Below are 17,881 nucleotides of genomic sequence, written 5' to 3'. Positions count from 1 at the left end.
GGTCTATTTATAAGAAATTTGGGTTCGTTAACGGACTCTTCACAAAATATCTTTTCATAAAAACGGACCCTTCACAAAATGATTTTTCTTTTTATCGGACCCTTTACAAATTTTTTTTATCTTCATTGTTTTCTTAATCCAATAAACCCTTCCCAGGGCAGAAAACAAGAAAGATGGATGTAAATGAATGAAGTTTTGTCATCGGCAGACGACTCTTCCATTATTTGTCCGAAATGAATATTCTGCGTTCAGCAGTATAGGCTAAATACCAAACATTTGTACCGTATATTCCGGCGCATAAAGCGCCCCGGCGTATAATGCGCACCTGTAATTTCTAATACTTTTTTAAAATTTTGTGGGTAAAAAATGTCTGACAAATCTGTCCTGGTTGCGTAAGAAAACCAGAAAGCCTTTTAGTGTGGGACATGTTTAGATCCCACCTTACAGATAATACAAAAAAATTCTTGAAAGAATGTAACACCGACATGGCAGTTATTCTGGGCGGATTAACACCATTAGTTCAGCCATTGGACGTCTGCTTAAACAATCCATTTAAAGCCAATTTAAAAAAAACAGTGGAACACTTGGACGTTGGAGGGTGTGAAAACCTTTACGAAAGGAGGACATATGCGTCATGCAAGTTTGGAAACAGTGTGCAAATGGATATTAAAAGCATGGGATGAAATTAAGCCTGAGATAGTTAAAAAATCAATAAAAAAATGCAGCATTTCAAATAATCTGGATGGATCAGAAGATGACTGTTTATTTATGGATGAGGGTAACACACATGATGAAGACGAAACAGATTGTGATGACGTGCCTGAAGAAATAACGGAAAACGAATATAATGAACTATTTATGTAATAACGAAAATAAATAAAGTATATAGGTAAAGGTATGTTATTTCCTTAAAATAAAGGTATTTTTCTAAATTAAAATTTTTTTAATCTATAATTTTTTATATTCAGCGTATACCGCACACCCGTACATTCCAGTGTTATTTTTTGTATTAAAAGTGTGCATTATACGCTGGAATATACGGTATGTTGCATCTCTAATTTAGAAGCTGTTAATTTTTTAAAATAAATTTTTTTAATTATAATTTTACAGTGCTGAGCATAATCTTGTATCTATTTACAATTTAAAAACTTATAGAATTTTTTTTTTGCATTAACCGGACCCTATTTGAACAAATTCATAAAAGCAGAACCCTGGTTGAAAGAATGCGAGTAATTTTTTTTCACAAAACCGGACCTTTCACAGAATGCCTGGACAGACCCCTGACTAAGGAAAATTAATGTGGTACAATTGTACAGTGAAGAATAAAAATTGTAACTCTAAACTACTTTCATCTAACATTCAGAAATCTTTCTTACTAATATCAAAATCTAATGATCTAAAAGCGTCTGAAAAATAGAATTTATTTCTATTTATAGCTTTTATTTTTTTTTTTTAAGAAAAAAAATGATAAGTTAAAGTTCTATAGACATACATTATTTAACAAAAATTTTGATTGAAATAAATATATTACTGTCATGTCTTCTCTAACATTATAATTTCAGTTATTTTTATTCTTTTTGTTCTTAAACTTACATCTTCTGAATTGCTACATACTTCAAAATGCTTGTATTAGCAATTCACAATTATTTTATACTTATATACTCTATAACCTTTCGTTTTTATTTGGCATTAAAAGATAATTTTATCAACAAAAAAAAAGTTATAGAATATTTGCAAGCCAGTGTTATTATAAGTATTTAAATTTTCATATCATAGATCAAAGACATAATAATGCATTTATAATGCATTTATAATATTTATAGATCATAGACATAATAATGATTAATGCTCAATCATAGATTAAAGACATAATAATGCATACAAAAGAGAGGCGATTCAAAGTAACTCACTTTTCTGCTTAAAGTGTGGACATCGTGCGTGTTTTCGGACTTCCAAGAGACTTGAACATCGCTTGAGACATTTTCAAACACTGATCCTTCCATGTTGCCATAGAGACTTGCCTTCTCTCTCACCTCATGATTTTGCTGCACGTGTGGAAGGAGACAATAATTAGTGATAAAAAAGTTTTTCAGCCAAATTTTTTCAACAAAAAATTAGCACTTTTCAAGCACTCAAAAAATATTTTCAAGCATTCTAAAAAAATATCATAATTAGGATACATGCGCTAATAAAAATTTTTTTTTTCTTCCTGATGTTGAAAGTCATCATTACATTATCAAAACATTATCAAAATGCAAGATAATTTTCAAACACTTTACATGATCATGATAAAATAGCTTGTTTCTAAGAAATCTTATGCCACGAAATTATACACAATTTTAAATACATTCAATATGAAAGTGGCTCATTCTATTTTTTTAAATTAATTATTTTATTTAATCACGAAAAAAAATTTAATTCAAAATTATAATTTAGGGGTTGTTTAGGCCAAATTTACTACCGTTAAGCGGTACCTTCACAAATTCAACTTTAGGAAAAACGGTAGTTTCACTAAATACTTTTCATTAAAATTTTATTTTTGTATCCCATAAGATACGATAAATCCATATTTTTGTGTTGATTTTTTAATATAATTTTTAATTTACACAAAACAGGTACCTCTCAGAAAAAGTTAGATAGACCCCTGTAATTAATTCAACTATAATTTGAAAAAAGGTTATCGAGAGTATTTTTTAGATTTAAAAAGCTGTTTATAAAAGCATGTTCAACAAAACATTCAAAAGATTAATATTATTGATCTTTGCAAATCTCTTGTAAAATGCAGCAGAGTTGCAGAAGAGGAAGGTCAATAAATGCACATGCGAAATAGCACATATTTCCTGAAACATGTAAAATGATTGGCACTTTCTAACGCTACGGACCAATGGCACGCCGAAATGGATTGCAGTTGATTGAATTGAGAAAACAATGAATAGAACAAAGTGAAAAACATGTTTTTTGAATAATTTATTGCCAAAATGGAAGAAAAATATCACTTTAGAAAAGGGAAAATGATACATTTTTTAAAAAACACCAAATGAAAAAAAAAAGCATCTCTAAGAGCTTAAAAAAAAAAAAAAATTCGCACCTGTAAGTACTTTTTAACAAGGTTACAAACATTAGCATTTTTTTTACTTGCTCGATTCAAGACAACTTCATTATAAATCTACATTAACTTTTGATAGCTTTTTCAACAGTTACTTTTCCAGGGGTGATTGTGAGCCCAAGTCAAAATTCCGGAAAATTCATTGAGTTAAAAAAAAAAAGAGAACAGTTTAATTGAAAAATTAGAAAAAAATTTTAAAAAGTTTTTTTCCCTTTTTCTCACTATTTCTCAGTTCACTTAAAAATATTTAAAATTTTACGCATACCTGGAGAAGTATTTAAAATTTACAAATATGTTTCTTTCTTGAGTTTATGATTATAACTTCTATTAATCATGAATATGAGCTTATAAAGTAACTCTCTGGCTCTCCCTTACAAACAAATAAAATAAACTGTGTTTTTAAGTTCCACATTTGTAAATTTGATTTCCGGAAACTTCTGTGATCAATGATTTTTTTAAACGTCTGGACCTTCGATCTCCGGAAACTTCCGGATCACTGTTAGCGAAAATTCCAGAAATCCGGAGCACAATCAGCCCTGCTTTTCGTATTTTAGGTTATTTCCACATACAGGGTTGCCACCCAAATATGGAAAGAAAAATTCCCTGAGTTTTCCCTGTACATATTATACACAATATATTAAAAGGAAACACACTATCAATGCGCTTTTGTGTGAGCTATATTGGGCTAACTATATTTATCAGTTTTAATTGCTGGAAAAACAGCTGAACATACTTAAATAATGCTATAGTAAATGATATAGTTTAGAATACCTGAAATATCATGGTTAAATATCCCGCAGAATACGCTTTGAGTGGTCACCATTTTATAAAAGACAAAAATAAGAAATAAAATTCCTTACATAGTTTTTATCGTGTTCTTAAAAAATTATGGTGTTCTTTCAAAAAATGAAAGAAAACATCATTTCTAGAGCGAATTATCTTTTAAACTTCTGCGATTTCAGAAATATTGTTATTACTTATTTTTTTTACTTTATCAATTTAAAATTTTAGCTGAAGCAAGCCAGTCATTGGCGAATTTTTTTATTCCGAAATTAGAACAGAAAAATCAGAAGTATTTCTGATTTTTCTATATCCAGTTTGTAAAGAAAAAAATCTTAATTCCCTGCATTTCCCCTGTTATTTTAGGTGATTTTTAAATTCCCTGTATTTCCCAGTGGACTGGCAACCCTGCCATAGTTTTAAAAATTCAGATATTTTTAATGCATTACCATTACTAGGACTGGTCAATACTTCATTTCATAGGAAAATATCGATGTTATAGCCAATCCGATAAAAAATATCCGATCCGATGTTCGGACTGGTAATTTTTCAAAGCATCGAAAATTAATATTTACCAGGATATGTGTGATGTTTCGTTGTCTATATGAGTGTCATTTCAGATAGTACAAAGATGGTTTCAAGTGCATGGGATGAGCGCTTCTCCCGACCGTGAAATGGATGACCGCTATCTCGTGCAAAGAGCTTTTTTCCTTTTTTAAATATTGACAGTAATGAACTGAATTTAAGATGGGGGTGACAGGGAAGTTATGTGCATTTTAGCGCCAGCTGTTCGTAAGTTTTCAATCTTTCTCAGTTCATCAGCAAAAGTTTTTATGTTTCTGTTAATGATGAAGATTTTTATGAGTGATCTCAATGTGAATTCATAATTACTTATTTAATGACATAGGCAGTGACTGACTGATTTTGTCCCCCTCTTCCAGCACAAGTTAATCAATTTTTCAAATTTATTTTCAATGCATCGTTTATTACAAGAATATAATTGCTTCAATTTATCAATCATAAAATGCAAGAATTCGAAATTACACAATACCAAATGCAAAATATTAGTGTAATGAAACATCGAAATATATTGTTATATCGCAATGTTAGAGTGACGATACCAAAATCTTAACATTGCCTAGTCCTAACTATTACATTACGCAACATTTTAAAATTAAGCTTATTTAAAAGGATATTTATAAAAAGTATGCATCTAACTGAAGAGTTATTTTCAAATTAAACTCTTTCACGATAAAAAAAAAAATTTTTTTTGGTGATAAAATTCAGAACTTTGTATACATTGGGTTTCTTAAAAGCTATTCAAATTTTTGTAAAATACATGTCTTTCTGTGATTTATAACCTTTTTTTGGAGTGATGTAGTGCCTTTTTTTATTTTTTTTGTGGCCTGGCTTTTTTTAATGACCAGAATGAACCCTGAAAAAGTGTTTTACTACTATTAAAATTATATCTGAGTTGTTTTGGCAACTAAGAAAAAATATTTTTGGGTCATCAAAGCCCGACTGTTAAATTTTAATTATAGTGAACATTATTTATAGATGTCAACAGGGATAGGAAGTAGATTCTACGAAACAATATAAATTTCATGCTAATTGTTGCATAATGTACTAAATTTTATCACATAGGGAATTTTAGGGATTTTTATAATCATCAAAATAGAAAAACTGCAATGTTTTCCAGTCATGATTGATAATAAATGAACTTGAAATGTTATGCCTAATTACTCATAATTTTGAATAGTAATAGGTATTTAATTTATCAAATATATTTAAAGATTTTTTAAATTGATTTCAAAAGGCATTTCTGAGGGGGGGAAAACCCGAACATTTTATAACAAAAAACTGATGCACTGATTTCTATAAATGAGGTTTGCTTCATTACGTATTAGTAATACTTATTTAAATATTCCAGCAAGCAAGCAATAATCTGTACAATAATTCAAATACACTCTATAACAAAAAAATCGTCGCACCAAGAAGCAATCATCCGATTGCTTTGAAATTTCGTATGCATGAATGTTTTGAACAGATATGGGTGGAATGATGCCGACTGGGGACGTATAGTCTTTAGTGACGAATCACGTTTCCAACTGTGTCCTGATGATCATCGAATACGTGTCTGGAGACACACAGGGCAGAGGGGGGATCCTGCCTTCACTATTGCATGCCATTGCAATGTGAGAAGCACGCTTTTGCATAATACTTGGCGAAAATCGATAAAGAAAAGGAAAAAAATCTCATTTTCGAAAAAGTAAAAAATAAGCATTTTTTTAAAAAACCCCAATGAAAAAAGCACCTTTAAGGGCTTTTAAAAAACAAAAATCGAAAATAAGCACCTCTAAGCACTTTTTAAAAATGCTATGCACCATGTAATTAGAAAAATATTATACAAATAATTCTTAAAAATCACATGCTTTAACACTGTTAATGAAATAATTCAAAGTATAAGTTAAAAAAATCTGATCCTGGATGCAATTAACTGTGTCCTGACGATCATCGAATACATGTTTGGAGACACACAGGGCAGAGGGGGGATCCTGCCTTCACTATTGCACGCCATTGCAATGTGAGAAGCACGCTTTTGCATAATACTTGGCGAAAATCGATAATATATCGCAAGGAAAAAAGAAAAGGAAAAAAATCTCATTTTCGAAAAAGTAAAAAATAAGCATTTTTTTAAAAAACCCCAATGAAAAAAGCACCTTTAAGGGCTTTTAAAAAACAAAAATCGAAAATAAGCACCTTTAAGCACTTTTTAAAAATGCTACGCACCATGTAATTAGAAAAATATTATACAAATAATTCTTTAAAATCACATGCTTTAACACTGTTAATGAAATAATTCAAAGTATAAGTTAAAAAAATCTGATCCTGGATGCCTAGAAAAATCAACAATCATTTCACAATATTTGCATTCAATCCCGCCTCGCTCAGACCTGAGTTCAATGAAATCTAATATAAAAGCATATTGTGCCTTATAAAGTAATCGCTCTAACATTTATATACAACTCATTTATATACATAACATTTATATACAAAAGACTAGCCACAAGAGGAATGAAGAAACTAGAAAAACCCTAGTGGCTGAGTGAGGCAAATCAAAGCAGAATGTAGTACTAAGTGCTATGAAGAAATGGCCAGGAACTTGTGTCATAAATCAGTATTCGTATGAAGAAAACAAGAATCCTGGTCATCGAGATGAGCTGATGCGACAGGAGAGGTAAGAATTTTGGCATTATAGAAATAATCAGAGTAAAATGCTTTTCCAGGCGTTATGTAGGGGATGGAATTAATGCCCTTAACAAGGGAATCAAAAAGATGAATTAAATAAGATTCCAGGCATGAAAATGAGCTGAAGTAACTGGGGTGGAAATAATTTTAGCATTGACCAATTTATGCCAAATACAGCAATAAATGATTTATCGCATTCTGGTTAATGGACTTATCTACCGCGTTATTTCAGTCTAAATTTTAAAGCACGTCTGGTTTATCCAATTTTCACCAACCGAATCAAAACAAAACGGTTTACAAAAGTAGCTCTAGCAAAACCGTATTTAAAATGTTCCAACTTTTTCAGGGGTCTGTCCAGACATTTTGTGAAAGGTCCGTTTTTGTAAAATTGTGCAAAAATGACTCGTAATTTGTGTATATAAAATAAAGGTTAAGTCACATTCTTTCAACCAGGGTCCTGCTTTTGCGAATTTGTGCAAATAGGGTCCTGTTATTGCAAAAAACTTTTTCAAGGAGTTTTTAAATTGTAAATAGATACAAGATTATGCTCAACACTGCAAAATTACAATTAAAAAAATCAAATTTTAAAAAATAAACAGCAATAGCTGCTACTAAATTAGAGATGCAACATACAAATATTTGGTATTTAGCCTATACTACTGAAAGCAGATTATTCATTTTGGACGAACAATGGAAGAAGCGTCTGTGGAAGACAAAACTTAATTCGTTTACATCCATCTTTCTTGTTTGCCTACCTGGGAAAGGTTTATTCGATTAACAAAATAATAATGAAGATAAACAAATTTGTGGAGGGACCGATGATTAAAAGATAAATTATTTTGTGAAGGGTCTGTTTTTCGTTTTTATGAAAATATATTTTGTGAAGGGTCTGTTAACGGACCCAAATTTCTTCTAAACAGACCCCTGTTTTTGTATACCTAATCATTCAATTTTTTTCAATCACTTATGAAATAAACTAATAAAGAATAATTGTTTAGATGGATACTTAGCTTTGGACAAATAAATTTTATAGTGAGTTAAAGTTTTACTAGAAAATGTAAAATTAGCATTCTTGGTTGAACAAACAGGTGGAATTCAAAAACGATACAGAAATAAAAAGTACGGAAAATTACGAAAATACTGACACGAACAATCACTTCAAAACAATTTTAATAATGAGCACTAAATCTATATATCTTTTTTCTGATTTCTTATTCATTCTAAGACTTTTTTTTAGCATTTCTGATTTTCCAGGGTGCGTAGCCAAACACGGTAAATAAAAAAATCCCATTACGGAAAAGGGAAAATTAAGCACTTTTTAAAAACACCGATGGAAAAAAGCACTTTGAAGGTCTTTTAAAAAACGAAAATTCAAAATAAGCACTTATTTAAAAAGCTAAGCTCACTCAATTCTTGTTTTTTTTTCCCCTTAACCTGTGAAAAACCTGGTTTATACAGTAGATTCTATAAACATAATATTAAGAATGGTCTTCAAGCAACTGAGGAAGAAACTTACTTTTACTCGGGGAGAATTCAACTTTAGAAATTTCTTCACTATCAGAAGAGCAAAATCAACTTCTTGGTCTCTTTCATGAACCTAGTGTTGCATAAAATGTTCTTAGTTTAAATCAGAGCATTATAATATGGAATCATACAAGCAAATAAATAGAGCTTATGAAAACCAGCCTAGAGTCATAAAAATTAATAAATTCATTTTTAAATAAATTCAGGGTATCTGCTACATTTTTGATTGTCAAATTGATAATTTTTCATGACTCACCAAAGTTACTATTTTCTCCGACAAAAACACAACAATAAATTTAATAAAGCATTATAATAATATACATTGAAATGATAGATTATAACCAAAACTGTTATTCTCTGCATCTTCATATTTATTGATTTTAAATTTAAAAAACAAAGTAATGAAAGAGTTGAAGCAGTAAAATAGCTGAGCAAATCACTTTTTGTTCTGCAGAATTACATTTTAAAGATACTTTTCTTGTTCATCGGAAAGGGAAGAAATACTCCCGATTTTTCTGTTCTAATTTCGGAATAAAAAAATTCGCCAATGACTGGCTTGCTTCAGCTAAAATTTTAAATTGATAAAGTAAAAAAAATAAGTAATAACAATATTTCTGAAATCACAGAAGTTTAAAAGATAATTCGCTCTAGAAATGATGTTTTCTTTCATTTTTTGAAAGAACACCATAATTTTTAAAGAACACGATAAAAACATTTTATATCTTAATCAAATATGACTGTGTGTGGGGATTTTGTTACAAATTCAGATATTCGGAACACTATGAAATTGGGGGGGGGGGTAAATTCTATTTTAAAAGTTAGATTTTTCAACGACCTAAATCCATGACTTTTCAAGATTTTTTTTTTTTAAAAATAGTTAAAATCATGACATTTCATGACAAATTTTGTTCAATACTAAAATTCATTCCATGATTTTTCATTACTTTCCAGATGCGCGGATACCCTGTAAATTTACCCAAAGTCAAAATTCTTGATGGTTTATGTTGGTTTCAGAGCGACTTATAAGTGTCACCATCATCCATCATTATGAATTCATGGTGTTTGATATGCCAACAAACTTCCATCATTCCATGTTGTAAAATGCTACTTTAATACTATGATAGTTTACCATCAAGAAAAGTTAGATTTCCATGAATCAACAGTCCACGATGATCCATGTTGGTTTAATGGGAATTCTCGTTGGTTCTCAGGAACATACCATCAAAACAATTTGGGAAGTTGGACCATCATAAATCAGTCTGAATTCCTACATGATGGTTGTTCATAATCATTCGTGATGGTCCATACTGGTACAACAATACATTTCTATGGTTGTTTAATGGAAAGTCTTGTTGGTTCAGCAGGAATATACCATCAAATCCATTTGGGTTTTTTTTATGCTTCTTTTGTAAGCTTTGATGCAAATTTCTGATGGTTCAACATAAACAAATCATCAAAACAAGTTGTTATTCTTATGTTGAGCCATATAAATCAGTTCGAATTCCTACATTGGGGATGGTTACTTGTGTTGGATATCATGAAAAAAATATAATGGTTCATGATGGCATGATTGGTCCATCAATGGAAAACCACAAAAAATTTTGGAAATAAATGTATTTGACTGAAATTAGTTATAATTTACATTGTTTTTTTTAATAATTTTTTTTTTAAATATTTAACTAGGCACTCGTCAGTCTATATATATACGAGCTCACAGCTTTGTGGTTACAAACTGTCCTGCACAAAATTCACAACTTCCAAAATCAGGGGTGATTGTGAGCCCAACTCAAAAATTCCGAAAATTTCTTGAGTCAAATCATGAATGACGCATTTCAAAAAATGAATGTCTTTATAAATTTAAATCATTGATATTTTCACAATATGAAACACTAAATAAACTATATGCAGCATAATTTAAATTAATAATTGCTTATAAGTTTACTTTTATCTCTAATTGTGAGCTATTACAAACCCTGCAAAGCAAAGGACTTCGTTTATTTATATTTATGTTTTTGATGTAATTTTTTGCTTATATTTATGTTTTTGATATTTTTAAAATTTTTTGCGAAATTTTAACGTTTGTAATCAGGGTGCATAGCCAAATATTTCAACAGAAAATAAGCACCTCTTAAGTACTTTTTAAGCACTCCGAAAATATTTTTAAGCACTATATACATTAATAAAATGCAAAAAAAAAAAAATTACAATACATGATCATGATAAAATAACCAGTTTCTGACAAAGAACTCTTTTCTTGATTATATTAGCCATTATAAAAAGATCAAGAACTTTTTCGGTTCGCTATCAGAGGGTGGAAAGAAAAAGATAAACGCAGCAGAGATGCCCAAAATGCAGCAGAGATGCACATGAGAGTGCAAGAATCTCACAGAACCCAGCTCAGTATACTCATATGTGAACTCACAAGTATTTCATCAAACATGTAAAATGATTGGCGCTTTCATACGCTATGGACCAACGGGATGCCAAAATAAATTGTAGTTGAATAAATTATGAAAACGTTGAATAGCACAATATGAAAAGTACATTTTTGCATAAAATGTGATGAAAATTGACATTGTAAAGAAAAAATTCTCATTTTCGAAAAAGGAAAATTAAGCACGTTTTAAAAACACCCAATGAAAAAAGCACCTTTAAGGGCTTTTAAAAAACGAAAATAAACACCTTTAAGCACTTTTTAAAAATGCTACGCACCATGTTAATGTTCGAACGTTTATATTCTTCTAATGTTTTTATGTTACACATTTTATTGAATATTAATTTATGTTCCAGGTTTGATCTCCGAGTATGCTTGCGTGAAGTGTCTGCACACTCCAGGGAATGAATATATGTATCATCGAGTGCTGCTGCTAAAATTAAAATAAATAAAAGTCTATTATACCTCCCAGCAAATGAGATAGAGTCACAATTATAATTCAAGAAGCGGGCTCTTAAGATTTTACTACTTTCCTGATAAGAAAATTACTGTACCAATACATAAAAAGAATTTTTTTAAAGTTTTTGATGAGTCAGTTATAATCCATGGTTAAAACCATTGAAAATTTGACACATGTAAAAAAAAATTTAATTTTTTTTCTTCAAAACAATTGGTAAAGGAAGTGGTTAAGAACTGATGAAATAAAATAGAATGAAACATATTAAGATTGATATTTTGAAATCCTTTATGAAAAGGCATGCATGAAAGAGGATTACTTCATCAATTATGATGTGAGTATACATGTCCATCCTTTTAGCATTCACTAACTTTTCCAACAAGACACCCGTCGTGAAATAGGAAATGCAAGTAGAAGAAGAAATCTTCTGATCCATGGCTACCTAAAAAAGAAATAAAGTTTCATTTCAAAATTATTTTACGCATTGCATGTTTCAATGATCAGTCTTTTTAGAATACAATTCTGTGAATTTTAACACAAGTCAGTACCACTCCCGGGCAGTGCCCAGGGTCCCCAAGCACTCAGGGGTCCTTGAGAATCTTACTTTTTATGTATTCAGTGGTTTGTTTAGAAAAAATTTGTGTCCGTTAACAAACCTTTCACAAAATGTCTGGACAGACCCCTGGTATTGTATTAAAAAAAAATTTAAGAGCAAAAACACTTCAAAATATATTTTTATTCTAGTATAAAAAGTGTGAATTTCTTTTCTCGATAAATAGTGATGGATAATCCAGGCAAACCCCAATAATTCGTATAGTTTATCACCAAGAAAACTTAAAAAGTCAATCAAAATCTATTTTTCCACATTAAAATGAAGCTTTTAGGTACTCAACTAACTTTTATAGATATGTTTAACTACCACCAACTCCATTTAGTATTTATAATTAGTTAAATAAAGTAATTGAAACAGTCAAGAATGAGAGAGCACTACAGGACAGTAACTTTTAAACTGGTTGTGTCTGATGTGCATTGAAAGATGTTTTAATAACTGACTTTAATAGTATGACAAAATAATTCAAACCTTTGAAGTCCTTATGTTTTTTTTTAAAAATTTATTTTAATTAACTTGGTTCTTAAAATTATTTCATTATTTGAGGATTGCAATTGGTTATCTATTTTTTTTTTATTTTTTAATTATGCTCAGTTTGAAAATGCTTTATTTTATGTGCATTGAGAATTTGGGGTGATAAATTTGTGTTTGTTAAAATTATTGCGCACCTTATAAATGCTTTATTTTTTATGTATGTGAGGTTTTCTAAGTTCAACAGTATTTTAAAACAGTATGACATGTTATAGGGGCAAAAAACATTTCTGTGCCCAGGGGCTCTGCTTGCTATTAAGACGGTTCTGTCACAAGTCTAAATCATTCAGACACTATTTTCCTATCTTGGTAATTGAATCAAATTCTCATATGGAGTCATTATTAGCATTGATAATCACATTATTAAGAACTTCCTTATCACAAATTAACTGTTAAAAAATACCTGTTACTGGTGGGTAGAAACATTAAACACAGTTCATGAAAATCCAATCAATAAGAGCAGAGCCCCCAGGCACAAAAACAGTTTAGACTCCTATAACATGCCATGATGTTTAAAAACGAACTAAAAAACTTCACAAACATAAAATAAATCATTATGAAGGTATTAGGCAATAATTTTAATAAATTTAAACACATTTTGATTACCCCAAAAACTCAAACTAAGCATTTTTAAACTATGCATAATTGATTTTTTTTTAAAAAAAATATATGCTAACCAGTTGTAATCCTCAAATAATAAAATAATTTACAAAAACATGGAAGTTAATTAAAATAATCAAATTAAATAAACATTAAGGTATAACTAATAAAATAAAAAAATCGAAAGGTACGAAATATTTTGTCAAACTAAAACAGTTATTAAAACATCTTCCAATGCCCAAAAACCTAAAATTTTTAAGAATACCTAAAGTTTTCATTGGAATGTAGAAAAATAGAATTCGTTTGCCTTTTTAAGTTTTACAAATATGCAATCAATCATTAGACGTAGAAAAAAAATGTACACTTTATGCAATAGAGTATATTCAATTTTAAAAATATATAATGCAATGTTGTTTATTCTTAGCTTCTTTTTTTAAATACAATTTATAAAAAGTAAGATACTTCTTGAATACCACAAAAATTCAATATATATAAAATAAGCATTTTTAAACTATGCATAATTTAAAAACAAATTAGGATGGTAATCAGTTGCAATTTTCGAATAATAAAATAACTTTGAAAACCATGAAAGCGAATGACAGTAAAATAAAAGCATAAAGGTATAACAAATGAGTTGCCATCAAAATGTATGAATTAATTTTGCCACGCTAGTCACTTATTAAAACAACTCTCAATGCACATCAGATATAACCAGTTTAAAAGTTGTCCCAAAGTGCCATGTAATTCTTAACTATTTCAATTAGTACTTTATTTAACTAATTTTAAATACTAAACAGAGTTGGTGGTGGTCACGCATTTTTAGAACTATTATGACTTAAACATAAAACTTGTCGAGTACTTAAAAACCTTATCCCAATGTAGAAAAATATGTGGGGCAATCATATTTTTCTACGTTGCAATAAGGTTTAACTCAAACGAAACCTGGTCACTAGTGTAAAGTAACGGTAATGATTTTATTAACTCACAAATGTTGTCATACACAGTACACATACTCAAAAACAGTCGTCAAAACTGTTGGCACATTTATCCCATTGCGACACTAGCCGGACGATTCCATCTTTGAAGGAGCTAGTAAGCTGCGGTCTGATCCATCCCTGGAGCCAGTCACACACACGTCGTCATCCGTTGTGAATCAATGTCCGCGAATAGCTTATTTCAGAGGTCCAAAAACATGAAAGTCGTATGGTGAAAGGTCTGGACAGTACGGTTGATGTTCCAGCGTTTCCCACCAAAACTGCTGCAATGTCTACTTCTCCACATTGGCTGTGTGTGAACGATAACTTGTTTGACTACCTTATCTTCGGCGTGCAACCATACTGTCGCTATGCAACGGCAGATGTTGAGCATGCGTCAGTCCCTTTACCAATAGGTGGTGCCGTCAAACTTGCAGTTACGTGCCCCCCCCATTACGTCAAATGCAAGGCTAGACAGACTCATAGATTTCGGGGTGCTTTTTAAGTTTTCTTAGTGGTAAACTATTCCAATTATTAGTAAGTGTTATGATAATCAATAACTGTTTATGATAATCAATGATGTTATGATAATCAGTAATGTTATGATAATCAATGACTATTTATAGAAAGAAAAACAAAATGCAAACTTCATACACTAGAAAAAAAAATTTTTTTTAATGCAAAGGCAATGTTGTTTATCACAAATTTTTCTTTAATACAATTAATGAACAGTAAGATTATCAAGGGCACTCAATGCCTGGGGCCCCAGGGCACAGCCCAGTAGGCTCATGCAGAATACGTAGCCAAATCTTTCAACAAAAAAAGCACCTTTTAAGTACTTTTTAAACACTCAAAAAATATTGTTAAGCACTACATACATAAAGAAAATTCAAAATAATTTTCAAAAACTTTACATGATCATGATATAATAATTAGTTTCTGACAAAGAACGCTTTTCTTGATTATATTAGCCATTATAAAATAATTGAGAGATTTTTCCGTTCAATATCAAAGGGTGGAAAACGAAGCCTGAACTTGAGAATATCTTGCAAAATGCAGCAGAGTTGAAATGATGGTGCAAAATCCTCACAGAACCCAGCTCAGTATATGCACATGCAGATTCGCAATCCCTGTGGCAGAATTTTTTCGGGCTTACAGCGACATACCTCTCTAATACTGATATCTTTTTGCAAGATACTTATAAAAACAACAAATATATATAGGTTATTAATTTAAAGTAACAGAAACGTCAATGTCAAAAAAAAAAAAATTTCACATCAAATAAAATTTTTTTTTAATTGAATATGTAATATTTTTTTTACTCTAATATTAGGGGCGATATTCTTGCATTTTGTCGGGGTAAAACACACTTATTTCCTTTTTCACATTTTGCAATTTATCCTCTCAATAAAAAATTTAAAAAATCGCGAATTTAGTAGCAGTAGTAATAAAATTCAATATAATCTTCAAAGACTTTACACGATCATGGTAAAAATAACTAGTTTCAGACAAAGAACCTTTTTCTTGATTATATTAGCTACTATAAAAAGATCGAGAGATTTTTCAGTTCGATTTCAGAGGGTGGAAAAATGCAGCCTGAAATTGAGAATATCTTGCAAAATGCAGCAGAATTTCACACGAGAGAGCTAAAATCTTACCGAACCCAATTCAGTATACGCACAATTGAACTCGCAAATATTTCATGAGTGTCGGATTTGGGTTCCTACACTGTATATTATTTGATAATCTCCCAAGTAAAACAGAATCTTTACCTAATAACCAACTATTGTGCCAGTTTCCCAGTTCCTCTCTTTACACACTCTATTGGAAATGCTGATGGCTGCAATTTTCCTGGGCCGAGTGACAATAATGTTGCAGTACCTTCCACGAGACTGATGGTGGTCGAGTATATACTGGGGAACTTGGGTAGTCTTGCCGCAACCAGTCGGTCCTTGAATAATTAACACAGGATTGATATCCAACTGTTGTAATATCTAGAAATTAAAAAATGACATTAGTTTGAAAAAACAAACATACTAGTGTCATGAAAAAAAATAACTTTTAAAAAAACTCAGCACAGGATCCGGACTTAGCCTAATTGGGGCAAAAACTTCATTCACTTTTTCAGTAATGAAGAACCGAACTTCATTGAGGTATTTAAATTTTTCACCTCATTATAGATAACATAACAAGAAAATTGACTAGAACCTAATATAGACACAGAAAAATTTACCTCTACCAGCCCTTATTTAGGGCATATGGGTAAGTGTTTATTAAAATAAAAAAATAATAATAATCCAAAGAACAGTACAAACATAAAATACATATCAGACATGGCAAACAGCCCACGAACATGGCGGGCATAGAACAGCAAAAATTATGTAAGGTGATAAAACATTAAAACAGCAAAATATTAAAAGTGTCAGTTAAAAGAACAATTTAAAAGATAAACATGTAAAATTTACAAAAGAGCAACATAGTATAACATATTAAATAGTACAAAAGTAATTACAATAAAATTGGAGAAAGTAGAAGAGTTTATAAAAGACATAATAAAAGCTACAAAACTATAAGGTCAATAAAATTGAGACACCCAAGCTGGAACGAGCAAGTTCCGAGACCATTAAAGACCGTCCCCCAATACATCCTCTCAAGTTTGTTTAATAATCTTTATGATATTTCGGCAAGTTAGGTTAGCATAGCATTCATGTTAACTAATATTATTAAAGTGATTGTCTGGAATTGAGAACAATTCATTAACAAGTGATCAATAGATTGATATTCACCACAGTAATTACATTCTGGAGTTTTGTGAAATAAATTATATTGGTGTTCTCCAAACACTGTTGAAATATGATTGAGTAATATAGATATAAAGTCCTACCCCCCCCCCCCCTTCAATGGTCAGACAAAATATTGTTTCGTTCATTTTATTGATTGACAATTTCATGTCCATCATGCCGAATGCAGATTGCTAACTTTGTCATCTACCATGTACCTGGAGATGATTAATATCCTTGCTGACATTAGGACGGAATTTAGCTAAATTTTCGCACTTAAGCCTATCAGAGGCTTGTATTTTTGTAAACATATCGCATTTTGCGATGCGCAAAAATACAGACTTTTGATCGGCCAAATTTGTCTATCCAAATTGCGAAAATTTAGCTGAATTCCACCCAAGAAACCTATGAATTTACGAAATATAGATTTTTGTGTTCATACAATAGATTAATGAAGAAGTTAACAAAAAAATGACGGATGTTACATTGCACAGAAATTTTGCTTTAAAAAAGATCACTTAGGAAGGAAACATAAAATAAATTTTCCATCGATTGTGAAGCGCCCTCTTATACGGGGAGCCCGGGGCAATTGCCCCTTATGCCCCTGCCTTAGTCAGACTCTGCCTCAGGTCCTAAATACAAATATCTGCTACAATTTAGATTTTCAAATGCATGACTTTTCAGGAATAATTCCAAGAATTCTTCAAGACTTACCAAAGTTACTATTTTATCCGGCAAAAACACAACAATAAATTTAAAAAAAGCATTTTAATCACATTAATTGAAATGATAACCAAAACTGTTATTCTCTGCATCTTCATATTTATTGATTTTAA

General features: G+C 30.5%; 1 protein-coding gene across 9 annotated transcripts in view; it reads right to left on the bottom strand.

The window, feature by feature from the left end:
- The window catches only part of LOC107446389 (ATP-dependent RNA helicase TDRD9), a 52,711-nt gene that overhangs the window by 21,302 nt on the left and 13,528 nt on the right, over positions 1–17,881 (bottom strand). For 7 of the 9 annotated variants that reach the window (XM_087153966.1, XM_087153964.1, XM_087153969.1 and 4 more), the window contains 4 exons: positions 16,038–16,259; positions 11,870–11,992; positions 8,652–8,732; positions 1,911–2,045 (listed from right to left, as the gene is read on the bottom strand). In XM_087153966.1, the coding sequence (XP_087010092.1) occupies positions 1,911–2,045; positions 8,652–8,732; positions 11,870–11,986 (333 nt within the window). In that variant the 5' untranslated portion in view covers positions 11,987–11,992; positions 16,038–16,259. Of the gene's footprint in view, positions 1–1,910; positions 2,046–8,651; positions 8,733–11,869; positions 11,993–13,094; positions 13,185–16,037; positions 16,260–17,881 lie in introns of those variants that run through there. The other 2 variants (XM_087153967.1, XM_087153957.1) reach the window with 2 other exon arrangements.

This window comes from Parasteatoda tepidariorum, chromosome 10, assembly GCF_982258835.1.
Source record: "Parasteatoda tepidariorum strain Cologne lab strain chromosome 10, Ptep-v5.0, whole genome shotgun sequence".
NCBI classification, from domain to species: Eukaryota; Metazoa; Arthropoda; class Arachnida; order Araneae; family Theridiidae; genus Parasteatoda; species Parasteatoda tepidariorum.
This window is presented reverse-complemented; position numbering and strand designations above follow the sequence as displayed.